Here is a 26,862-nt window from a genome sequence, read left to right as displayed (position 1 = left end):
ACCACAGGAGAGAGTTTCTCTTTTAGAGTCCAGTATTAAAATTTTAATGTTTATTACTTAAATTTTATTTCATGCTCTTCTAGGATATAAATTTATTAACAAATCCTTAGAATACTGTAGCACAGTGCTATTTCCTATTAGAAATGTATTTGAATTCTGTCATTTTCATCTGGCTTCAGACTGTGACCAAGAACAACAGCTATTTGACTCTGACCAACTCAGGGACCCACTTCTTAATCCTAACTTGGTGAAAAACAGGGATCGACAGCAAGCAATCCTTAAGGGACTATCAGAACTGAGACAGGTATGAGTTGCTCCACCAAGCCGTGGAGATGAACATTTTTCTAGTGGAGGGCTGTGTGAGAATGGCTGTTTACTAGGTGGTTACATGATTTCTGTGACTTAACTGCTTCCCAGTTTAAAGTGGTGGGAGGAAGGACTTTCCTTCAGTTTACTTTACATTGCCATCTTTAAGAATATTTCTTTCCTGTATGAAATCATGAGACATTTTGAATATTAAGACAATTTTATTGAATGAAAAATGCATACATTTGAATGGTAAAGCATGATCAGTAAGGCCCTAAAAATAAAGGCAGGAAATACACAATTATGCTTTAATAAATTCTTAGTAATGCAGTTCACATTTTTAAAAAAATGTGTTGGCAGTGTTTGGAATAGAACATTGACATAAGTCCTGAAGAATAATTCATCCTGAAATTACATGTATAATCTTACTCACCAGACCACTTTTTCTCAGACCAGTTGTGACTTATTACAGGTCACATACCCAATATTTAAGGCTATAATTATCAGCTGGCCTTAAAAAACAATTCCGTGGGCTTTAAAAAAAATGACTTGCAAAATTTGCTTAACAGTTAGCCTTGATTCACAGTATACTTTCTGTATTTGGGGAAAATAAACTGTAGTTTTTAGGAGTACTTTTTTATGTGGCTGCATTTCAAACTGTTGATTCAAATGTTGTTTACCAGTTCTTTCTTAGAGCTAGAAAATCAGTTCCACTAACACAGGATTATAAAGTGTCCTTTAGTTTTTTTAAATGCTGGTAACTCACACAGTAAAGATTTTACCTACATCTTATCTAGGCATCTTCCTTTAAAATGACAAGGCATATTTACTTCTAGCTTAGTGGAGACTCTCTATAAAGTTATGATGTTAAGAGGAAGGAATGTGATACATAGACACATTCACCACCTACATATACATCGTGGCCATATCGTCCTTGCATTAGCCACAAAAATTATGGCAGTCAAAATAAACACGATGTTGTGTGTTTCATTACCATTTTAAGAGCATTTGGGGAAAAGAGAGGGGACTCTCAGCCCCACAATTATGGACACATGGTTCTAAGAAAGGTCTGTTGGCTTTATGCTAAAAATATGAAGATACTCTTACCAAGATGTGATAGCTACATAGTATCCAAGTGAAAAAGTCTGGTTAAAGCAGTGAAAGTCTATTCAAAATTCAACATGACAAAAGTTTAAACTTATGGCTGAGTAACTGAGCTTAATACATGTTTTAAAAGTAAATATAGTTCTGGATTAGCAGGACCGAAATGTAAAGTAAGAATAATTTACACATCTGCTGCACACCTTACTAACATATCAATGTGATTTCAGGGCCTTCTCCAGAAGCAAAGGGAGTTGGAAACTAATCTCATGCCTTTAGCTGCAAATCAAGAAGAAAGTTTTAGTTCTTCGTTTTAAATGTAGAAAATCTTCTATATGTCTTCCAAATTATAAAATGTGGTTGTTGCTTAAGTGTATCTTCCAAATAGCCTAGATTTATTTTTAAACTGCTTACTTAAAACTTGTACATTATGTAGTAAAATGCTATGTATGTATATATAATTTTTTAAACAAGAAATGAGACACTTGTAAAAGCTAAATAGTTAAAAAAAAAAAATTTTCTGCTCTGGCACAATCTGGGTATTTAAGTCCTATAAAAACACTTTCTACTTACCTTAACACAGGCTGGAGTTACAGACAACATTCTTCCACATTTTACATGTAGCTTATTAACTGAAATATCACTTATGTGTTTTGTTCTATAAAAAGATTTTAAACGGTAGAACTCATCCAAGTTCTTTTGAGGCTCCAAAGGAAGGTCTGACATCCCAACTTTACTGAAAATAGGCCAGATTCAGTTTAGGTTTGTGTGGAAATTTGACTTTTCAAACAAGTTTCTACTAGTAATGGAGAGGCGGTTATTAGCAAATAGATGTCGGTTTAAAATTTTATCTCCACCGTGTACTTATCTGCAAATTTAAAAATTAGTTTTAGTTGTGCACTAAAGTGCTTACCACCTGAAAAATATACTTGTTTTTCTAACAAACAATTTAAAAATCTATAGCGAAGTGTTTTCAAATTGTTTAATGCCTTTAATAAACAGAAGCTGACCTTTTGAAATATGAAACAATTTGGTTAAGTGAAATCAAAGCCCACACAAGCACTAAAAATTGTAATTATCAAATACTCCCAAATAAAAGGTTGACCAAAATTTTTAGCTATGGGCAATTTTTACATAGTTAATTCTAAAGATAAAAAATTATGCTGCCTGGTAAGTCCTAAGTCCATAGTTTTATCATCTAAATGAAGCTACACTGTTCAGTAAATCTTGAGGTATTGAGCCAAAAGCCTGTAAATACTTAACATCACTGGCTTATACCTGTGTTAAAAACACTATATAAAAGCTTAAAATAAATACAATAGATGATACATCATTTCAGCAAAAGTAGTTGGGATCCTCTGACATTAGATGAAGAAAAAAAGTAAAACCATTACTATTCACTGTCCTTTTGCAAATACCTATTTTATATTATAAAACCTCAATTTGAAGCCAAGGTACAGGCGACATATAAATGGAAAACTTAAAAGTGCCAACATGAGATAATTCAAGTACAATATATGTTAAAAATATATATATTTATTTCAATTTTCAGATGCTTAAACTGTTACAGGCCATCATGATTTAAATAAGAGGGACAAAAACATTTGAGAAAGGAAAAGAAACCTTTTGTTTGTTTAGCGAATGAAATATAAATTGTTAATTCAGTTTTAAGAAACAGAGAAAAGTCCGTAACAACCTATTTCTTAAAAAAAAGTTATTTCTCTTTTGAAAATGGCCTGGAAGAATCACTTTTCCACCAGCTTACGGGAGATGGAGGTTTATCTCTATCCGAGCTTTGAGTATAAGCAGATAAAAAGTGATTTTCACTTTCTTGAGACTGACTTGATGAGAGGGCATATGGTGTCCCCAAAAATGTTTGATGAGTGAGAACATTAAAATGACTAAACTGATGGGACATATTTAATTGACTGTGATAAACCTGAAAGTTGCTATATGACTCTTGTTCAGCTGAATTGCTGTTCTCTCCTTCAGAGCGTTCTATATCAATAGAAGCTCTCTCTTGAGAATCAATTTGGTAAGTCTTATCTTCTAATAAACTTTTTTGCAAGTCAAGAGACGATTGCAACTCAATTTGAATATTCTGTTTTTGATCTGTTCCACTTGATCCTTTGGTTTCTGTCGCCAATATTTCTGAATGAAAATTGCTGCATACTTCTATTTGTGAGATTTCATCCCCTGAATCCAGAGACATATCCTCTTCATCCTTTTCATCGTTTTCTAAAAGAGCTACATTTAAAAAACAAAAAGTCCTCCTCTATTGAAATACACAATTTGTTTAAGTTTTAAAATTATACACTACTCACACAATATAATGAATGCGTCAGGGTCAGCAAGTCCACAATCCCTTAAAGCTTGGTCTTCTGCCACAAGTTCACTTAGTCACAACACTCACACTAGGTGTGAATGTCCGGATAATCCGATGCTAAAAGCTTCTGCGAAATGTGTTCACGTTTAATGTTGGGAAATCCCAACTCCCAGCTCCAAAGGGGTTAATGTCAAAACAGCATCTAAAGTTATACGGTAATTCAGTATTTGACAAGACAAATACAAAATAAAAATTTTGACATCTAGCTTCATTGGATTACTACGAAACTGGTTAGCTCTATCAAATGTCGATCATCTCTGCTTTTCTCAGAAACAAAAATAAGTACACCTTTCATTTTTCATAAAACCTGGAACCAAAGCAGAGGCCATCTCACAAAGGGCTAAAGCTATGGGTATCTCTACTACCTTATAATTAAATCGCTTTATATGTCTGGGGAGATTTAATGGCCCAGTGCTAAATCCCCGTATCTGGTTCTCCTTTTTCATATATAACCCCTTTGCTCACAACAGCAGCCGATAAAGCTTACATACCTTCAAAGAGGAAATGCCCATCTATCGCGTGCAGTCTGCAGTTAACTCTAACAACTCATACTGACTACAGTATAATAAATGAGTAGATTCTGTGTATGCTAAGTAAAAGAATGATGAATACCTTAAAACATTTCCCCTGAGGCTGTTTACACTGAGGTGAGTACCTTCAAAATAGGAATTTTTTAAAGAAATCATAGCAAAACCATTCTTTTTCTGTCTGCCTTAAAGAAAATGAAAACTACTGAAAAGTTACCTGACTGTGACTGTGACTCAAGAGTCTCATTAGCACCAAGCAATGGAAGGTTTTCTTCTGTGACTGAGTTGTGATAGCCCACAAGATTTTTAAAGTTTTGCATAAAGTCTTCAGCAGTTGCGACCACTATCCCATTATCAGTATAACTGGAAAGCACCTTGATACTCTTTTCTAGATTAAAAAAAAAAGTTTTATACTCAACACTTGAAAATATAAAATGATGCCTGCCCCCAGCCCTCACAAAACCCTTTCTTCCACATTTTCAGAACCGTGGCTTAATACCCAACATAGTCCCACAAAATCTTTTTACCCACATTCCTATGTTCATAGCAAAAAGCTTAAGAGCACCCTCTTTACCTGTTAAAAAGACTATGTGTCGTTGCTGTATGTTCTGAGCCTGAAGTCTGATAAGGCAGTCCAATTCTGGAGCATTTCGAGTTTGTGAATCACAATTGTGGTATGACAAAATTTCAACCAGGTGTTTCTTCTGATAGACATTCAGAAGTGTCAACAGACTTAGAGCTTTAGCATTCAATCTGTGAAATTAAGTAGTTCAATATCTGGATCTGCATTTCTGATATTTAGTATGGAAGTTTTCACTTAAAATTGAAACCATAATTTCTCAATTGAGGCAACTAATGACAACTGCAATGCTTATTAGCTCACTGTCTGACGTAGAGGTGCTTCTTAGGAGAGGGAGAACAGGAACTGTGCAACCCACGTGTAATGCAGGGGCTCTCTGGGTGCTAAGCCTCAGGGCCAGCTATTCAGGTTAGACTAAAATCTCAACCAGCCATTTTCCTTATTCTCTTCAGCTTTACTAATTTACAACTGTAGTGAAAGGCATATACGGACAAAAAAGCCTTTTCTTCAAAAAATACGTGGTTCTAACTTATTTCTGTACCTTCAGGCACAAGGCAACGTGTGGTAGAAATTACTGGCTACTATCAGGAAGATGAAGGTACTAATTTGTACAAGTTATTCCTTTGGGCCTCAGGACTGCTGTCTCTTATATAAAGATAAGACTTGCCCAATGCCTGTTTCACATGCTTTGAAGCTAAAACAAGTTTTTTAAAAATGAAATCTATAGGGGGGCAGGGTGTAGCTCAGTGGTAGAGTGCATGCATGAGGTCCTGGGTTCAATCACCAGTACCTCCATTAAAAAAATGAATGAGTGAATGAACCTAATCACCCACTCCCCAAATGAAATACTATAAAAAGTTAAATACTTATAATTATTTAAGCCCTAATTATGTGCCATGGGATATCAATAGGTATTAGTTTAGAAAATGCTGGCTCACAAAATGTAAAACAACTCTTGGCTACAGAGTTTCTCATATCCTTTAAATGTAAATAAGTACTTTGTATGGACTCTAGTAGGATATATTATCCCAAACTCATCTGAATCCAATAATCACTTGCAGAGCCTCTAAATGTAACGAGTGCTCTAAGAATCACTCGGAGAAGTGACTTCTGGGCATGGTAGAAATCAGTTATATAAATGACTATCCTAATTACAGATCCCCTTATTATGTCAAGATTAATCCTTATCTCACATGTTTGATGTTACTAAATTAACAATTGGGAGAGGACCTGATCTAGCTGACATACACACAGTTCTGTAAGAAAGAATGCTGATTATCCCATTTTGATGATTATTCTAAACCCAAGTGGCAAAGATCAAACCTATTTTATCTATATAACTTAACTAGAACTTCAGCAAACCTCTACCTGAACAGGAGCACCACTTTCAAACAGGCTAGAATAATTCACTATCTAAAACGTTCCCTTTACAGCTGGCTAAGGACATCTGTGAAAACTACGTAGCATCTATAATCTACAAACATCCAGAAAAAGAGAACAATTTTGTGAGCATAATGTTAAAATCAACAACCCTTATATAGTTATTTTTCAAACCTTACCTGCCCAGTTCCTTTAGCTTTTTCTGAAATTTACAGTGGACTTTCCATTGCCATTTTCCTTCCGGAGTACTAAGTTCTTCGAGGAATGTCAAAAAATTTTTAAGGTTCTCTGTTAGAGACAAAGAAGTTCATTTTTTAATTCAGTAAATAAGTCACTCCACAACTAAGCTGTGGAAGAAGATTTTGTTGATATTATTATGTAGGAACACCTACTTTCCTATGTAGTAGTATTTTCTTTCTCTTTTTTTCTCCTCTAATGGAGACAGATCTGTATACCCTCTTTCAGATCTAACATAACATCTACACGTAAAAAATAAAAAAGCGTCAATAATAACAAGCCTGAAGTAATCCAAGTGCATTAGGTGCAGAGAGCCTTGCTTTATACCAGATTTAGGGGAAGTTATTCATAAAGAGTAAGAGAATGGGAAAGAAACCTGAGATAATAAAAGCTCACAAAAATGGTGGAAATGTACTAGTTATCTGTGACTGGCAGAACGGACAATACATTAAAAAGTACGAGTGAGTCACTAATAAGAAAAACCTAGAGAAGACAGAAGTCGCATGCTTAAGAGAATAAATAAATCTTACCAATTGTGATAACTTCTGGATTTAGAATGGATTCATCAGAAACAATAAAGCCTCCAGATACAAATAATTCATTGTATGTATGATTTTTAACATCATCCAGACTATCAACACCAGCAAAACTAACACAAGGGAGCTTCTTTAATGTCACCAAGCCAGGTACCTATTTAAATACAAAAAAAAAAAAAAAAAAGAAGTAAGGACGGACAGACTCAGTGTAAAGTAACCTAACAAGAAAAGTCTACCAAAATGCACTATGGCTCACCTGTATTACTATGTTGCCTCTGAAAAGCCAAGCACAATATTTTGAACATTATTTCCATAACATAATTTTGAACATTATCTACCATAAACAGAACATCCTAAAGAAGAGGCTCTTACCAAAGACCTGGAAACACAGAATGACAAATGCTAACCTGTCCAGCCCTGTGAATACAGTCAGAATTCAAATGAGGGCAAGAACCTATGGACTGGAACAGTCAGAAAGACTTCAAAGAGCAGCAGGACTTAGATAAGCTTCCTAAGACTCAGATGAGGTACCTCCAAACCCAAGAGAAAGGGGGACTGGTTTAGAAATCCAAGGCAAAGAAGGGGTACAAATAGGTTTTATACAAATAAAAATGACGACGACACAGAGTCAGCAGACCCATTTGGCATTCAAGGAATCAGTATTCTTAGTCTTGACTATTTGAGTGATAGGGAAGGCCTGTGATGTGCCACAAATACCAATCTCACAAGCTGATTCACAGAAGGGTACTTTAAGTCTCAAGCCCTAAGTCTCCCAATCTCAAAGTTTTATTTCCTTTAAAGTTTATAAGGTTATTTTTAAAAGTTTTAGTCTCAAAGATATATTTTAAAATAAGGGATTTTTCTGGTAACCAAGATGTAGGAAATTGGACTTAATAGTCTACCTTGTGAATGAAACCTGCAATATCTTCATTTTGAATAATAATCAATAGTTTGTCTAATTTTGATCTTCTTTCCAAAAACTGTTCTGGATGACATTCTGTGTTGCCTAATTTGATAAGATATTCCTGTTAAAGAAAAAAAAAATAAATTAACATTTAAAAGCTTTATTTTACAAACATCTATTTAATACCATAAATGCAAGCTATACTGGGAAGTTTAACTATTAGACCACTATTAATGATGACCTTACACCATGGACCTGAGAAATCATTAAGTCCGCTCTTAAGAAGAGTCTGGAGCTCAGGGTTTAAGTGGTCAGTCATGATGTTTCAACGCTATGTAATCAAAGCCAAGTAAATGCCAGTGTGGGGTAAAAGAAACATAAGAACAACAGATTAGCCCAGGTTCCTAACTCTTATTACTTAACTCAGAGCTCAATCAGTAAGCACTCCCTCACTTCCATTTTCCTTTCCTTTCAAAGCAGGCCCTTCGTTATCTGCAGCAGTGTTGCTGGTAAACTCTTCAGAGTTACAAAGTACTCTTCCGACTGCTCATTCAATGCACAACAGCCCCAAGATCATTCATACAGAGCTTCAGTATGTACAATGGTATTTACTTATTAATTAGCCATGCCCGTCGAGTTTATACCTTCAAACAAAACAGATTCTCCCTTCTAACACCTCCCTGCATGCTGGTGATGTAGTACTACCTTTCAAAGGACACAAGATAACCAGTCCTGGCAGAGTTCTTTGCTTGCCGGTGCAATCATGAACTCTGAAGAATTTGCAGGATTCTGGAGGTCACTTCCCTCATTTCACAGATATAGGGGCAGACTGATTTTCTCAAGGGTTGGCATGGCTAGCTGGATAACCATAAATTTACCCAAGCTTGCTTCAAGTCTACTGCTCTTTCAAGAGCTGTCTACAAGTGCCACACCCAAAGTAACTGTTTCTGTGTAGCCCTAAAGTAGCATCTTTTAAATTTTGCTCTAACCTTCTGGGCAAACCTCAAGCAGCTTAGTCAGGTGATGAAAAGGTAAATTATTGTCTGACAGACCTGCTTGTAATTTTAGGTCTTTTTACATTAAGAAGCTTTAAATGCAAGTTCATTTTAAACATTTTTAACTCATACAATAACACCTCAGTTTGACTTTAGAAATACTTAGGGAGCTTAAAATTTTATTCATAAAGTCCTTTATTGTAACATTTTTGCTGGACATCTTCCAATGGATATTTACTAAAAGAATTAAAGTTCCAATCTGATTTCCTGTCAGATTTGTAAAATACTCAGCATCCTTTTCTTCTACATAAAATAAATTGCAGCAATATGATTTATTCTAAGCTGGAATTAAAATCACCATTCATAAGTAAATGCATTTCCCCAAAGTGTGTTACAATTTTATAAATGCAGTGGGAGGAGACAGAGTTATGCTGAGCACACTGGACACTGTGCCCAACCCATTCTCCTACCTGCCTAGCTGCACACCAACATGCAGCTATGCCCCCAAAGCGATGGGAACATGTTGCTGGCGGTAGAAAAAGCTCAATGTTCAATCATACAGGGCAAAATGCAACCAAGAAATTCTTGGTTAAGTCTGGTCTCACCTTCCCAGGAAACTACAAGGAACTAGTAAAGGTGGCACACTGAGCACTGTGCTGCCTCCTTTTCTATGCTCTGCGTGTTCTCATGAACATGTCTCATGAAACACGCTGGCATCGAAGAGATCCCCAGACTGACAAAGGCTCAGGATATGTCAAAGCATGCATGCAGTTTCTGGCCCATTCTGAGCTCACTTATAGCCCCTTAGGCTTCCTCTAACTAAAAAAGCAGAAGCTTATCACGGTACATAAAATCCATAAATGGGAGCAGGCATTTATTTTAAAAACTAAGCACCCCCTTAAGGAGTTAAAATGCTACATAACTTAGTGAATACTAATTGGCAATATTAAACCACTGATATAATTCTTCCATCTAAGTTACATACCTATTGTTACAGATTTTAAATATCTATGTCTATACTTACACAAATACATGCGTGTAGTTTTCTAAACCAAATACCTGAAACGCTAGTCTACTCTATAGCTTCAATAGAGAAAATACACCTTACAGTGAGGCATCGTTCGTGACTGGGGAGCCCCTCAGGACGACCAGGTGCTCTGAGCACTCAGGGCTGCGGGGAACGTGGCGTGACCAGGGCCTCAAGACACGCCGACTGGCACCACCACCAGCTCAGCCCGGGCGGCTGTGCTTTCCTCACTGACAGATAAACCCTCGTGAGGTGAACACTGACAACTTCCTTCACTTGTCTGTCTCTTTCTCTCCCATTCACAAAAAACCCGAGTGAGAAACATTTAAGATCTCTGAATCGACATTTTAAAGGTATCTGTGGTATGTATACAACTGGTCCTTAAAGTAACACTTTGCAAAAACAACATTTAAAATTCTAAGATACGTAGATCACAGGTTCTGAATTTAGTTTAACTTACTAGTCTTTTATCCGACTCGGCATTAAATTTCGAAAATAATACGGTCAACATTTAAAAACAAAAAAAAAAATCCATTTTATAGAGGTCAGACCCAACAAGATAAGTTTGTACAGCATTACTATTACCTTATCATTTAGTTACCTTTATTTCTTTACAGAGCACACTCTCTTCTTCTTCATGAATATAAAATTTCACAGTATTTTTCTGGACATCTTTCATGATTTTAACCAAACTGTTAAATACTTCAGGTTCTAACTGGCTTATAAAATTTGAGAGAGCTGGTTGGGCAGAAATGTTTACATCACTGGGCGACTTTGTTGCTTCTCTTTCTACTGGTTCCCGCGCCGTATCACTTTGTACAGTATGATCGGAGGTCACCATTGGCTCTGTGACGTGGTGCGGCTGGTTCACTTCTACTTCAGTTAAACCCAAAGTTGAAGAGGAATGCTGCTCATTAGAATTGGTGTCTTTCAAAGGATCACTACCAAGTGGCTCAAGGAGGTGTTTACTGTTGAAGTCACTTGAGGAGACTGGTATGACATGCCTTCCCAAAGGGCTCAATGCTATCTTAGTACCAGAATCGTTAGGACTGACTGGTGGCAAGTTCCCACCCTTGGCTGATGCTTTGATAATAATAGTATTTAGTTTCTCATGTAAGCCATCTACAAACTCCTGTACACCAGCTTTGGACGTCTTAGAATATATGAACTCAGAAAGCCGTTTCATCTTCTCTTGCGTTGAAAAGATAGGTGTGGAAATTCTACTGACATATGAAACATTCTTTTGCTTCAGAATCTCTTCTATCTTCCTAGAAAAGAGATTGTACTCTCCTAACACTGTCCTCTCTGTGGTTTCGCTCATTGCAGGCGGTTCTGCTGCTGGCACACACTGCTCCTCCACTGTCACCACCTGACCTGTCAACACGTCCTCCTCAGTGGTGCCCTTTAGTGTGTCTGTAAATGGAGAGGATGGAAACTGGTAATCAGAACTTCTTTGTCTACTTATTACCCGGGGGTCGTTAGGAAAGGCCTCCTGTGGTGGCAGACACACCAGTTGTTCTTCTGGTGATTTCATACCTACATAGGAAGAGTTCATTATTACAAAACCAATCCAAAATAGCTAACACCTGAAAATGTAAACTCATAAATAACCCTATTTCCTATGTGCCCTACTTATTTATGGCTGGTCTTTGGATTTCAGTAGCTAAAATAACAAGTCTGAGTGTTATTCTCCCTGATTCCTTTTGAAGTATTCAAACAAGTGCCAACCTGACATCAATACAAATTAAGTCATTTGCTTATTTCTCCTCCACTACCTTTCTGTAGATCTGACTTTATTAATAGACATGTTTTAATCAGGATTGGTCAGTTGTGACAGCTTTCTCAACCCCTGTTCTTTGCCATGTAATGTCTCCTACTATGGTAATGCCCTCTTAATATGAAAACTGAGTGTTAGGCAGTTGAGAGAATGCCAAGCTGAAATGCTGTGGGAATAAACTGTCAAGTTGAGTTGCATTCGGGATCTCAGATAATTACTTTTATCTGTTTTCAGATCTGCTCACATAGAGAGTTGCTCAGTGACCCTACAGTGTTAGGGACTTTAATTTATCAAGAAGAAAAGGGCTCAATACAGGAAGAGAACACATTTCACAGCTGCATTAACAGTAACACTTTTGATAGCACTTTCATAAGTATTTATATTTTGTCTAGAAGTAATTCCAACAGAAATCATAATAGCTGTTACCTCTTTTGAGATGAAGAGCTTACTAAGCCAGCTGATACTAATGGAACTATGACCTTTAATTCTTCGTAACTAGCTCAATCCATAAAAACATACTTTTTTCCCCTGACAAATCCTAAATTCAAACATAGTATATTACTGAAACTACATTTCAAAACAGGTACCCTAGATCTCTTTTTAAAAAAACAAAGGGAAAATATGTTTAACAGTAAACTTACAGTAATGCTGTATTTCAGGAAAAGAAAAAAATACATTACTTTTGCCTAGAAGATCTTATTATAATCTTTTCCTTTAAAAAATTACTAATTTTCCTTAAATCTTAGCCAACATTCCCTAACAAATCCCTGAAATGTTACCTCTAAATCACAAAGTCCACATAAAAGTAGTTTTCAAAACTATAGTACTTTTAAGACGGAGTGAACTCCCTACTCAAATTTGCACCCACGTGCAGCAGCATAAGCTCTCTACGTAAAATCCAGTTTTGATTTTCCCCACACTCAGTTTTCTAAAGGTTTAAAGAGCCTCAGCAGAAGTCAGTTTGTGACATTTCTCTACCAACCCTGGTGGTTACCATGAATCACTATACACCATTAACTACTGCAAAGCAACTCTCAGCAGGTTAAGAAGACAATACTGCAGGTCTGTAGGTGGAAGAAGAGAAGGGGAGCAAAATATCCCATGTACCAACGTAAGAATTTCAACTGTATGAAACAAAAAATTTCATCTTCCATAAAATAACTCAGAAATACTGAATGTCCTCCTTAAATAGGCAACATGAGGTTTAATGCACATGTAAGATGCCTGGATGGGTACATAAGAAATCTATAAGAGAGGCTGATCTGTGGGATGAGACTTAAGTGTCTGGGTTAGGGGTGGAAGACATTTCTTTGAAGTATTTTTATACTTCTTGAATTATGTACCATGTCAAATATCTGATTTATTTATATAAAAAAATTTAATTGTTATCTCATAAAACAAATGGGCTGCAGAGGACCACATGTAATTAAAAAACTTCTGAATTATTTATTATTAAAAATACTTGAAATACTTGGCTCCCAAAATTTTCAGCAACAGTTCATACTGATAGTTCAGTGATAGTTCAGACTGAAAGGCTATGGATAAAGGAAATTTCTTACACTGAAATATAACTTAAATCCACGTGGGGAATTTTCCATATTAAAAACCTCCAAACCAAATCCCTTTTGAAAATGCAAATAATCACCACTCAGTTTTAAATTTTGCACAAATTTCCCCCATATAATTTTAATTACTAAGGTAGACAAATATTTTTAAAATGTCTTCAATAAATGATTTAAAAGAAACACACATGTCAATATCCATAATAACATGTTTTCCACCGATTATCATTCAAGCAGTGAGGCACTTTGACTTTTAAGTGCAAGGTGAGCAGTGAGTTCTCTAAAGGCAGTTATCCATATTTTCATACTTTCAATCACAAAATATGAAGATGGCATGCCAACTAACTGCAGATGCTGTTGGAGCATTCTGAGGCATACACAAGAAACCTCAAATGAAAAAGAATCACTGATAAAAGCAAAACTTAGATGAATCCCAAACAAAATGTCATATGAGAGAGCCAAAAAACAAAAGCGGACACGTTGTAGGTTCCATCTATCTTAAATTCAAGAACACGTAAAACTAACCTATGGCAAAAGAAGTCAAACCAGCGGTTACTGTTTGGGACAGGGAGACTACTGACTGGGAGGATGCAGAAGAAAACCTTCTGGGGTGCTGAAAATGTTCTGCATCTTTATTTGGGTAGCGATCACCCAAGTGTTTACATAGATAAAAATTCATCAAGCTGTCTACTAGATTTATGCACTCCCTGTATGTCATATATATGTTCTTCCTGCCCCCCCCCCTTTTTGCATCATCTTTTTCTAGGAAGAAACAAAGATCTTGAAGAAAACTATTAACTGAAAGTCTTTTTTTTTTTATTCCCAAAGAGAGGAATGTTTAGTACTTTAGTAATAAGGATCTATTAAAATTAAGAAGTCCTTTTGCTTTTCTTCCAAATAAAACAAACAAACAACAACACAAGATTTCTGAAAGAGTAAGATACAACAAAATGGAAACAAAAAAAGACTGAGACCAACCTCCAAGCAAGAAGAGTTTGCCTATAGCCACCTGCAGGGATGTTGAACTGACTTGCACTCAGACAAAAAAGACTGTCTTTTAGGTACCTACTGCAATCAGTCATATCTGTAAATGTTTCTGGAATCCAAAAGGTTCCTAATTTCTTACTTAAACTGTCTGTAGAAATTAGCTTTACAATCAGAAAAAGGAATGAATCAAAACAAATTCAAGGTTAGGAATAATGTACCTAAAAGATAAATGGCCTCCTGTCCTCATATTTTTTAATTTAAGAGAAACTTGAAGACTGCTTCTCATAGCATATCCTGCAGAAATGAATTAAGAAAAATATTCTAATTCTCTCAAGTCATCGTATTAGATAGAATCTACTATAGGTGAAAAAGAATTAATCTCTATGAATAGTGACTTCTTTGAATACATTCTCTGTATAAGAATCTTGATATAAATCAATGATCTGAATACAAAAGATACTGTCCAAATTTTCTATCATTAACATCTTAAACTGATGCCCTACTGACAAAGGACCAGACCTGCAAGTAGCAATTCTGAGGGGCACAATGGGAAGAAAAGCAAAGCGAGCCTTCTCACCTGGTGTTTGCTTCTCACCATGTTTCCCCAGCTGGTCTTCTGGGCTTCTTGTATTCCCTCCTGAGGGAAAGCATCCATTAGATTTGTAGACTCACTTCAGATACTGGTGATAACCTTCTAAAACACCTTTCAGATAACCCCAAATGCTAACAAATCCACGTTATTACTTCTTCTGCCTAAAATAATCCTGAAGGGTCATTAAGAAATGGGAAATTGTTTCCCTTTCCATTCAGGTGCTGATGGAATATCAACACCTAGATGTGCCTTCAAATGGCTCTGAACACCAACTATTCAGATGTATAAATAAGGAATGGTTAGGATAATCGATGTGCAGGCTACTTCCTTATTCTGGTTTTCCAACTCAAGCCAACTTCTCTAGCTTGTGAGTATCAGTTGCCACTCTCTGATCAGTTCTAGGCCTCTTACCCTCTCTGCTAAGGTACTAAGTAGAGAATGGTGCTGAAGCCCATGGAAACCCATCAAGTTTTAGAAATTCTCAGAGTCCCTGGAGGTCTCAGCAGCTTCTAAGTCACAAGCTAGTCTACTTTTTAGCAAGAATTGTTTGTTTTTTCTTTTTAAAGGTCAAATAAAAATCTAGGAATAGAAAAGATATGCCCTGGAAATATTTCCAAAAATGCTTTTTAGCTAACAAAGATGAGTAAGACCTTGGATTAAAAGTATCTGTATATGTGTGTTTGCACAGAGAAATCAGAATACTGCAAAATGATCTTTCAACATCTGCTAAACTATTCTTGCCCCTTGATTCAATAAACTTTCTAGGAATATCTGCATTCTTCTCTAAAATAATCCAATATGAAGAACTCAAATTTCTTTCAAACAGATGAACTTTAACATAACCATTTCCTAGACAGCTTGATATAGTGAAGTTTACTCTAATAATTTGAGAAAACAGCATTTAATTGGCTGTCCAAAGACCATCATTTCATCTCTGTAGCTACCTCACCATATTAAAAACCCAATTTCTGCCAACAATTTTCATTTGGAAGTTGCATGTTAAACTGCATAGGGAGAGTCAGTATGTTTTAAATCCGTTTTTAATAGGCTCTTTTGCAGATACTTGCTGATGCTGACCAAGAATAGCAACACTCAATGATGAATACTACATTGCTCAAAATAAGACACTGAAGATGTCAGAGCCAAGTAAGATGAAGCACTTAGTAACCCAAGGGTGGAATCTAAAAAAGGTGAAACCCTTCAGGAAACTGGCCCCTAAGTAAAACCAAGCAAACCCAAGTCCCAGTATTCTCGTTCTTACCTGTAATTGGAATCAGTTTCCAATGTATTTCAGTCTCTTCAACATTATTTGACTTAGACTGTCTATGGAATCCATGTTCAATGGGAACAGTGGGACACAAACTGCAATCTTCAAAATTATTCATGCTAATTAAATTTGGATCCTAAAAATTAGAGTACAGATTCAATACCTTTCTTTTCAATTAATTTTAATGTCAAGAAGAAACAATTTTTATTTTCCCAAAACAAATTCACAAACTTCAAACTGAACATTACAAATGAGAAAAAAAATCAACAATGTAAAGTTATAATACTCTAGGTCTCAAACTAAAACCATTTTTTTGCTCAAAACATAATGTAATATTGATTTAGAGCAGAGGTTGCTAAATTTTTTCAGTAAAGGGTCAAATATTTAGGCTTTGTGCGCCAGGTGCTCAGCTCTTCCACTGTAGTGCAAAAGCATGACTGTATTCCCATAAACTTTTAGTTACAGACACAGGTACTGGGCTGCATTTGGCTTATGCCCCATTAACCCAATTTAGAGTACTAACTATGTCAGGGAATGGTAACAATACAGGTTTAGTTTCTCGGTGCCTGCCTTATACACCTCCCCAAGTGAGCTTCCTGCCATCATCTCCCCGCTAAAAGACATATCCCCAAACTACATGTAGAAAGCCTGGGAACATGCATATGACTTTTACTCAAAGGCAAGGAAGAGAAAATGGAAGAAAGAGTAAATTAGGAACAAGCCTTTAGGATTATGGTGCCATTCTGGTATTGTTCCCCAAGTGACACAGCCACTTCTTGGGGGGGGGGGGGCACTTCTCAGCTAGATACCAGATATCTAAGCATGTATCATAAACAAACCAGATGCCCCGTCAAGCAAGGCTTGACACCTCAGAGGTAATCATAAAGGCCACTCATTTTCCACTGCACGGGAAATACAAAGTAGTCAACCTTGTTTCTAACACTGTTACACTGACTTTGGTCATCTTATCTGCCTCACTTATGGGTTCTGGTACTGCAAGCAGAAAGCTAATGTTGTGAGGATTCAATTTTATTATGAAATGATAGAGAATTAACTCCCAGTAAGTCGTTCCCGACAAACAGATTGTCCAGCCTTCACTTTATCATAAGAGGTAAATCTTAGACTGTATGTAAACCTATGAACAGGAAGGAAAATACTTATGCACTTGTCTCTTTGTAACAAGGAATAACTTAGAAATACTATCCTGGACAGACACTATTACTGAAATGTGTATCATTTCTTTGTAAAAGGGAAAAAAAAAAAAACTCACTGAAGCACACCCCACATCCTCTCTTTCACACACACATTCACAAAAGCAAACAAAAATAATTAAAAGACTTATGCTTACTTCTTTGAAATGTAGCTTATGGTCAGTGCCTATTTCACTGGTAGAAACAGCAACAGGATACTTTAAAGACAATGTATCAACTTCTAGCAATGGGCTCTGAGAACCCTTAAAATGTGCATTTTCAACTTTTGCAACTGTAGGATGCTCATATTCTTTCTTATCCAGGGTAGAGTTCAACTCATACTCATGCTTTTGCCTCAGCTCTTCATAGGCATCATCAGAGCTCAATCCTAAGGCTTTGTTGACTGTGTCCGTCAAGGATGCATCAGAATGGCGTGCATTTGCTAGTGTTTCTGACAGCCAATTAAACAGCCTATGGATGTCAGCAACGCCGGAGCTGGAGGTATCCTGCTGCTGCCGTCTCAAGTCAGCATCATGCCCAAGTGAGCCTATCGGCTGTGGAGACTCTGAAGGGAAGAGAAAGAGCTCTCAATGTCTTGAAGGAAAGCATAAAATAAAAAATAAAAAAACCTAAAAATTAGTTACCATAGGACACTTACAGGCAGGAACCCAATCAAACCACCTGCTTAGACTTTACAAGTACATCCATCCCTTACTTTGCAAATATGACTGGTACTAAAACTCTGCACAAAGATCAAAATTTCCACTAAATGAAGGTTTATTTTTATCATAATTTGAAAATCCTATTAATGGAGAAATAAGCTCAAAGACTATGTTGGTAATATGGGTAATACATACAAATAACTGTACTGTAGTTACCTTAAACTCTACCACCAAAAATTTCAAAATCAACCAGGTGCTCAACAACAGATAAAATGCCTGCACTTACTATTTTGCAAAATGTTAGAGGAGGATATACAGATTACACTGAAATCTATTTTAAAAATAAAAACAACAACAAAGTCCCATGATTTAATTTGACTTTGATCTCCTTTATCTATACCCGTAACCTTTTGCCCTGAAGATACTGGCTAACCCTCTTATAACCTAAGCCTTATCTTAAATGACTAGATTACTTAATTCATAACAAAGCTGAGTTATTAGAGATCAAAATTATCCCCAAGAAATCTATACCAAACCTGCACTAAGAACAAGAAGCACTGAGAGAAAGTGCTTTTTAGTACCCATGGCTCCAAGCAGGTATAAATCTAGGTAATCTGCACCATTAATGTATTTAAAAACTTGCAAAGGGAGCATACATTCAGAAAAGCTACTCAAATGCTGAAGGAGAGTAAAACCTGGATAGATGTCAGAATTTCCAATTCTGGTAATATATAATGTACCACAGCCAAATAGAAAAAAGAAAAAATAGAGTACATACTGTATGATTCTAATTACATGAAATATTAGAGAAGGCAAACTAATTGATAGAGACAGAAAGCAGATCAGGAGTGGAGTGGAGCGAGAGCAACTACAATGGAAGACAAGGTAACATTTGGGCATAATGAAAAATGTTTCATATATTTGAGTGGTGGTTAACACAGCAATCAAAAACTCATCAAACTGCACTTTAAATGGGTACATTATATAAATCATACCTCAACAAGCTCATGCTAAAGGGTGCAGGCGAGATAGAAGGTTACTTCTTAATCAAATGAGTGGGCTCATCACCAAATTAAGATCAGGGTTATTTTAAAAGTTAGAATCCAACCTTTAAATGTTTTTTCTTTCAAAACCTTTAAACTTCTTACTTTCAGAATCAGAAATAAAGTGTGGAAAATGACTAGAAACAAACACAAGTGAGGAACACCCAAATATGCAAGTCTGAACACCAGTTCTATTTTAACCTATTTAACCTGTCTAACCCCTCTCCCCTGCCCCATTTCTACTTTGCTCTACTTACAATTAGCATGGCTTTCCCACCATTTTAATTACTGACAAAAGTCTGATTTTCAACCACAACTATTTTTTCACATATACAACTTTATCAATTATCCACTAAAACAGTGCCCAAATTTAAGTATCTTCTTGCCTATTATGTGCTCAGTGCAAGGAAATACAGCGGAGTTTAGGAACAATCCTTGGAGTCAGTCAAAACGGTTCAAACACGATCAGTGAACTATGTAACTTTAGGTAATTTAAATTCTCTGAGATGGTTTTCCCACCTGTAAAATAAGGATAATAATGTCTACCACTGAAGAACTAAATGAGTCCATACATGTAAAGTACCTAGCACATAGTAAGCACTTAACTCTCAAGTCACAGGTCAACAGTGTAAGACAGTATGGTTCAATAAGTGCCAAAAGGTTCAGCACAGAGCAGAAATCCTGCATAAGCTAAAGGAGATGAAATCCATCAAGGAGCAGAGCAGCTAGAAAGCTAAGAAGGGATCTGAACTGCAAAGACATGAGGCTTGAGAGAAATGAAAGCTGCTTCAGGAAAAAATAAAGAGAAGTAAAAGGCTGACCATGACATATTCTGAGGAGAGAGGTGAGCCTTAATCAGAGAGCTGGAAACACAGCTACCCAGGCTGGACACGGCCAGTCTACAACAAAGCCTTGAAAAAGTAATACAGAAGCTGAGGTTGGTAGCAAATTAGCAGAACAATCCTGAAAAGAACATGAAGTTAGTGTTAGAAGCCAGGAAGGCCACTAGCACATGGTCAAGGATGAAATACTGGGGGGGGGGGGGGGGGGGGGGACGGACACAGGTCAAGTAAAGAAAAAACCCTGAAAGTCATAGAAGAGAACAGCATTGTCAGACAGAAGTTTCCACAGTGACAGAAATGTCCTGTGCTATTCAAAACAGTGGTGTGGCTGGTGAAATGTGGCTGGTTTAATGCAGGACATGAATTTTTATTTAATTTTAATTAATTTAAATTTAAATAACAACACATGGCTAGTGGCTACCACACTGGATAGTGCAGGAAGAGAGGAAGTAAAGGAGAGCAGATAAATGAAAAGTAACTGAGGATACAAACAGACTGCTAAGAGAACAGCATAAGGGCACTAACCTAGTCAGTTCTGAGACACGCAGAATTTGAAAATGTATGTGAGTAAAACTGCTTAGTAATAAACAGAGGAATAGAACAGTTAGATCTACAGTGGTACAAAATGAACACTGCTAAATCAAAGGTCCCTGAATCCAAAGGAACACATTTCACGCTTATGAACTGGCAGTGTTATGATCTTAAAAATCTAGATGAAAAATGTTTTAAATTACTTGTAATATTGAAAACACTTTAAGAGAAAGGTTTCTCATTTCTATCTTTTTCTAATTGTCAATTAAAACAAAGTGAAGAAAAATAGAAAAAATAAAAAGCCAAACTTTTTTTTTAACTACTTGGGGTGGAAAAGAAAACTGTGCGCATTTAAAAAATTTTTATTTTAAAGCTCAGAAGGTTCCTTTCATTAAGCAACATCCTAAAAGTACACAATATTCTACAGCATACTTTTTCAGTTATAAAACTAAAGGAATGTAAAAAGGATAGGTGTTCCAATTAGTAGGATAACAGCTGAACATAACTTTATTTTTTTCATATTAGCCTCAGCTGCACAATTCAGAAATCTGATATACTACGGAAGGAGCTGGCAAATATTTTCTGTAAAGGACCAGACAGTAAATATTTTAGGCGTCATGGGCCATAGTCTCGTCCCAACTCTGCCATTACAGCGCGCGAGCAGCTATATACACATGATGAATAGGCATGGCTGTATTCCGACACAACTTCCTTTACAAAAATAGGGACCTGGCTGGGATTGGCTCTCAGGCTATAATTTGCAAACCCCTGTGTGAGAAGGGACAGAACTACTTAACTATATTTCTAGCTGTTACTTTTATACTATATAAAAGCAATTCTGATATTTTACCTTCATACAGGTGGCAATTTTCAGATAAATTACTGGTTTTGGCGAGCTTTCTCATATTTTCAGGTAGGTCCTCAAGCTTCCTCTTCAAGACGGTTTTGCTTCTCATTTCTTCTGTGTCTGAGTCCCCACCCACATTTTTTTTCCTACACTGAATTAAATTAATCAATTCTCTGACTCTATCCTTATCATAATCCAAAGAGTGAGATGACTTCTGCTTTCCAGGTGTAATAGTTTCAACCCTTGAGTTATTTCGTTTTCCAAATTTCATTTTTGTACCATTCATTTCTTCTTCTTGGCCTTCGTAATCTGAAAGTGGACTGAACTGTTGAAGTTTTTTATTTTCTTCAAATAACTCTTTTAATTTATAAATAGGTAACTGATACATTTCAGGACGAAAAATATAGGTATGCAAACAATTATCTATGTGGGATTTATTTTTTGGAGCTGAATATAAGAATTTTTTATCATCTAATCGTGAATCATATGGAAACATGATAAACTCCCGTTTACCTGAACCAAACCCTCGCTTAAAAAATTCACTTACATACTTTTCAACAACAGAATGAAAATTTATAGTATTTATATTTTTGAATTCCTTTCGACACTGAATCAAAGCAAATTGTAAAAACTGAGTTATTTTTAATACATCTGACATGCTCTCGTGTCTCTCCTGTGGTGTTGCATTGGTTGAACCTTTTTGTGCTGCAAACAAACAAAAAAGCAAACCATGTTAGCACTCAAGAAACTAATCAAGTCCAGATCTACATATGTCAAAGGAATGTAACAACCTCCATACTTTAATGGTGGACCAAACCAGTACATATCCTAATACAGAAACACATGAATAGCATATTTCTAAGCCCAGGAGCCTAAAACGGGCCAATAAAAAACTAAAACAACTGAAAATTGCTGAGCATATTTTTAAAGGGAAATACACCCGCCTGGTTAAGAACTTCATTTCCTACTGTCCCTAGGCATCGATGGTGGCAAGAAAAATATAAGGAGAAATAAAGAGGCAGGGCAAGACCCGAGGCTCCTAGCAAGACAGTCTTGCAAATGACAGCAATGTCACTCCTTCCTGTTGTAACATAACTTAAACTTTACATTCATTCTCTATCCCCATAAGCAAATATGCAGGCACTGAGTGGCTACAACAGAGAACCTCATTTTTAAGCTAACAGTGAAACACATTAGTGGGAACTTTACCTTAACGCAGCATTAAAGTTCATTCTTAGAAATGGTGAACAGAAGATAACAGTGTGAAAATTTGTATTAACTTTGAGTGGCCTGCTATCTAACCTAGCAAATGATGCATTTATAACCACTAAAATTTGAATGCAAAAAGGAACTGAGCTTAAAAAAAAAAAACACATAATAATATAAACCCTGAAAAACTATAATAACAATTACAATCAACGTTTACTTAAAGAAAACACTGGCAATACCAAAATAATTTCCCATAGTTAAAAATAGTCACATAATTTGTGTTTTATATTGCTAACACCTTTTAATACCGCTCATTATTTCCCAAAACATGTTAGAAAGATAAAATGCTTAGTGACTTATTTGGAAATTTTTAATAAAATGTAGGTATCTATAAGTAACTAGATACAGATATTCAAAAAACTTACAAGTAACTATGCTTCTAGGTTCTTGAAACAGAAACAAAGCATGTAAGACTCGAGACTTGGCAGTTTGATGTTCTAAAAAAAAAAAGTCAAATTCATTAGCAATATGTTTTAACTTTTAAAGTTATTTAAAATAGTAATTGTAAAAGTTAAAGAAAAGATCACCTACCATATGGAGAAACCATTTGACAAGGAGAGAGAAGAAAAAGAAATCCTCGGTCTCCCAAAGGTTTAACAAGAACCTGCATTTTTGGAAGAGGGAAGAAGTTTAATCTGCTTTATTATTCACCATAAGGTGGACACACAGCAGTTTCTACTAATTACAAAGAAAACAAAAGGTTTTTGATCATCTTTTAAGGGAATACTGCTAATGAATTAGTTAAAAACTCCTTCAACAAACTCAGCTAATTAATAGGATTCCAGTCAAATAAGAATTTCTTAGTTTTCAATCTTACTAAAAGAATTCTCGTAAGTAACTGTTAAATCACCCTGTTGATTGTTCCTTGAAACTAATATACAAGAACCAAACGAAAGACTTTAGATATTTTCCTCAGCAATTCAAAAGATATGTTATTAATTGCTAAGGTAGTATGGTAGATGTTGGAGATACAAAACAAGCATGACACAAATTTTGCCTTTCAAGAGTTCAGACTAATCCCACATGAAATGTGTTGCTATAATTTAATTCTTCACATATTTAATGAACATCTTCACATATAAGGCAATTTGCCTTACCAGAGATAACTTGAAAGACAAGCAACACAAGATCCTTGAACAAAAGAAGTCTATAATTGCGCTGAGAAAGTGACACAAGGAATATCAATAATTAGATAAGATAGGAAAGGATTTGAAAAGATTTACAAAGCAACAGAAAGGGAAAAATACAATTAATTTATGATTGAGAAACATGTTGAGAGTGTATTAGAGGTGGATTTTGAAGGATGAGTACATTGCCAAGAGCCTGAGATTGTGGGAAAGACATCACAGAAGAAGCAACATCATGAGCAAAGGCAGAGTTATAACCTGATGGACAATGTGCAGGCATCAGAGTACTCACTACTGGCCATGGGTGAGGAGAGACTAGGAGAAATGTATAAGACAGTTCTAGAAAGAAAGATCATGGGCTAGATTTTAAAAAGACAAGAATGCCAGGTTAGCCAGGATTGCCCTCAAGAGTATATATCCTTTTGAGCTGGAGTGTTTCACTAAAAAAAAACCCCCAAAAAACAAAAAAAAACTTGACAGCACTGTGCAGGAGGGGGAAAAAGAAAAATGTAATGCAAAGAACTCAGTTCAGGTACTACTGCAATAGTTCACAGTATTTTTTGGATTAAAGAAAGGGTAAATAAAGGAAGAACTGAACACAAAAAGGACATCTGGATTCTGAAAGCAAACTTGTGCTATGTAAATTCCTATTAAACAATCCCAGTAAACAAAGTCTGTATAAGAACCAATAATTTAAAGGATTAAAATGACTATGCTACCAATTAAATTTAATAAAAACATTGCTGGAACACCCAAAAGTAAAGTGGACAATGCACCTGCAAAATTTTTGTTTCAGACTCAAAACACTCTTATCCAAAAATGTTTTATATATATTCCTTTTGACATTTTTACCAACTTTCTTGGTTTGTCAGAACAGAAACGTGGGAGACTAGAGTAAGAGTTTCATGTTTTGGGTTGCTAAGAAAAAATAGATTATTTTAACTTCTCAACCACTCCAAATACCAGGTTTTTTAAATCCCACTAGCTTAGTGACCTAAAGACCCTAGTCCTCTAAAGGGATTCACTGTCCCCAGAGACACAATATGGAATATGGAATCTACACCCAGAAACAACACTCAGGCAGACAAAAGCCCTATGTGGACATTTTCAGTCCTGTAAAGTAGGAAACATCTGTGAACTCTGTACTCCTGCTGCCTCTATTTATAGCATCTTGCTGTTTCCTTCCCCCTCAGGAAAAAAAACATTAACCCAGTCTTGTGGATTTATATTACCTGATTCTACTATTTTGGCTTTTCAGATAACATTATAAGTAATATGGTATGAAAACAAAAATGTATTAAAAATATAAAATATTAAGCTCAAAATCTTAAATTGCCAAGCTTCAGAGGAAATTAGCTACCATGAGATTCAGCAAAAACAACAGATTCAAATACCCAAGGACTTCAAATTGGAATTGTCAAATGCAATATATAAAACAGGTATAAAATGTTTAAAACAGTGTTCTGCGTATGTTTTCCTCTAGGAGTTTTATAGTGTCCAGCCTTACATTTAGGAAATAAAATAATGTCTCAGAATTGAAAACATGTTCACACAAAAACTGGTATACAATGTTCACAGTAGCAAAATTCATAATAGCCAAAGAGTAGAAATAATTGATGTATGAACAAACAAAATGCAGCATTATCCATGCAGTGAAATAAAAGAAATGAAGTATTGATACATGCTACAACATGGATGAACCTTAAAAGTATTATGCTAAGTGAAAGAAGGCACTAAAGGCCACATATTGCATGATTCCACTTACATAAAATGTCCACAATAGACAAATCCATAAAGACAGAAGTAGATTAGTGGTTGCAAGGGGCTAGGGGGAGGCAGAATATGGAGTGAATGCTTAGTGAGTATGAAGTTACCAACAGGGTGATGGAAATATTCTGGAAATTAGATAGTGATAATGGTTGTACAACACTGTGAATATTAAAAACTACAGAATTGTACATTTTAAAATGACTAAAAGAGTGAATCAACAACAACAAAAAAGAAAAGCAAGGAATATCAGAATATAATCTCCACCTCATAGAACAGTGCCTGGCATATAATGGGTACTCAATAAATATTTCTGAAAGAATCAACAAGAATCTATTTAAAAAACAAACCAAAACAAAAACAGGCAGATCTCAAAAAGAGCCAAATATAGCTTTAGAAATCAAAAGTACTTTCTGTGAAATTAGAAAATCAATGAATGAATTAAATAGCAAATTAGACAAAGCTGAAGACAGAATGTGTAAACTAGAAGACAGCTATGATGAAATTACTCAGAATGCAGCACAGAGAAACAAGACACAAAACACAAGAGAGATTAACAGACATGGAGGACAGAATGAAAAAGTCTAACATATGACACTTCAGAATCCTAGAAAGGCAGTCAAAAGAGAACAAAGGAGAAGTAAAATCAGAGATAAGGACTAACAATATTCCAGGAATAAAGATATAAATACACAGATATGAAAGAGAATACATACCAAGGTAGATAAATAAGAAATAAACACCTAGATATATTTAATGTAATTGCAAAACACCAAAGACAAAGATTTAAAAAGCAGCCAGAAAAAAGATGACCTGACCTACAAAGAAACCATCATTAGACCAACAGCAGACTTCTCAACAAAACTGGAAGCCAGAAGATATTGTAGTATGTACAGTCAAAGTGTTTAAAGAACAGCTGTTAACCCAGAATTGTGTTCCCTGGATCTAACAACTGGAAAATATACATTTCTCACAAATACAGAGAGGACATGTACTAAAAGTAACCACAGAATGGTTTTATATCAAACCTTAATAAATTTCAAATAATTATCTGTTCTGATTTCAATGGAATTAAATTAGAAGGAAAAAGAAAGTATTCTTTTACAGATGGAAATTTTTAAATACACCTCCACATCATGTGTCAAAGTGGGAATCATAATGGAAACTAAAAAATACTTACAACTGAATAATGAAAATATTACACATTAAAACATGTGGAATGTAACTAAAGTAGGACTAGGAATTCAAAATTCACTGACCATTTTTTCTAATAGAAGCCAGAAATAACTAAATGAACTCCCCTCAAAATAGACTAAAACAGCTGAAATTAACAAAACAGGGAAAAAACAAAGGTACAACAGAGGGTCAAAGACAAAATTTGGTTCTTAAGACTAATAAAATCAACAAGCCTCTGGTGAAA

At 35.7% G+C, this 26,862-nt stretch overlaps 2 protein-coding genes across 5 annotated transcripts in view; one reads left to right on the top strand and one right to left on the bottom strand.

Moving 5' to 3' along the window:
• Nucleotides 1-7,240, top strand: part of CCDC66 (coiled-coil domain containing 66) — a 59,773-nt gene extending 52,533 nt beyond the window's left edge. The window contains exons 18-19 of the mRNA XM_010980897.3: nucleotides 180-304; nucleotides 1,638-7,240. Of these exons, the coding sequence (XP_010979199.1) occupies nucleotides 180-304; nucleotides 1,638-1,724 (212 nt within the window). The 3' untranslated portion in view covers nucleotides 1,725-7,240. The remainder of the gene's footprint in view (nucleotides 1-179; nucleotides 305-1,637) is intronic.
• The window catches only part of TASOR (transcription activation suppressor), a 47,268-nt gene continuing 23,329 nt past the window's right edge, over nucleotides 2,924-26,862 (bottom strand). The window contains exons 12-24 of one of the 4 annotated variants that reach the window (XM_031470570.2): nucleotides 23,080-23,152; nucleotides 22,914-22,985; nucleotides 21,283-21,984; nucleotides 17,513-17,919; nucleotides 16,159-16,300; nucleotides 14,883-14,942; nucleotides 10,581-11,515; nucleotides 7,956-8,078; nucleotides 7,048-7,207; nucleotides 6,460-6,568; nucleotides 4,895-5,073; nucleotides 4,538-4,708; nucleotides 2,924-3,654 (exon numbers count right to left, since the gene is read on the bottom strand). In XM_031470570.2, coding sequence (XP_031326430.2) covers nucleotides 3,122-3,654; nucleotides 4,538-4,708; nucleotides 4,895-5,073; nucleotides 6,460-6,568; nucleotides 7,048-7,207; nucleotides 7,956-8,078; nucleotides 10,581-11,515; nucleotides 14,883-14,942; nucleotides 16,159-16,300; nucleotides 17,513-17,919; nucleotides 21,283-21,984; nucleotides 22,914-22,985; nucleotides 23,080-23,152 — 3,666 coding nt within the window. In that variant the 3' untranslated portion in view covers nucleotides 2,924-3,121. Of the gene's footprint in view, nucleotides 3,655-3,797; nucleotides 3,936-4,537; nucleotides 4,709-4,894; nucleotides 5,074-6,459; nucleotides 6,569-7,047; nucleotides 7,208-7,955; nucleotides 8,079-10,580; nucleotides 11,516-14,882; nucleotides 14,943-16,158; nucleotides 16,301-17,512; nucleotides 17,920-21,282; nucleotides 21,985-22,913; nucleotides 22,986-23,079; nucleotides 23,153-26,862 lie in introns of those variants that run through there. The other 3 variants (XM_064496409.1, XM_064496410.1, XM_064496411.1) reach the window with 3 other exon arrangements.

The sequence above is a fragment of the Camelus dromedarius genome, chromosome 17, assembly GCF_036321535.1.
Source record: "Camelus dromedarius isolate mCamDro1 chromosome 17, mCamDro1.pat, whole genome shotgun sequence".
Lineage (NCBI taxonomy): Eukaryota > Metazoa > Chordata > Mammalia > Artiodactyla > Camelidae > Camelus > Camelus dromedarius.
The sequence above is the reverse complement of the archived record's forward strand: the minus strand, read 5'-3'. Positions and strand labels throughout refer to the sequence as shown.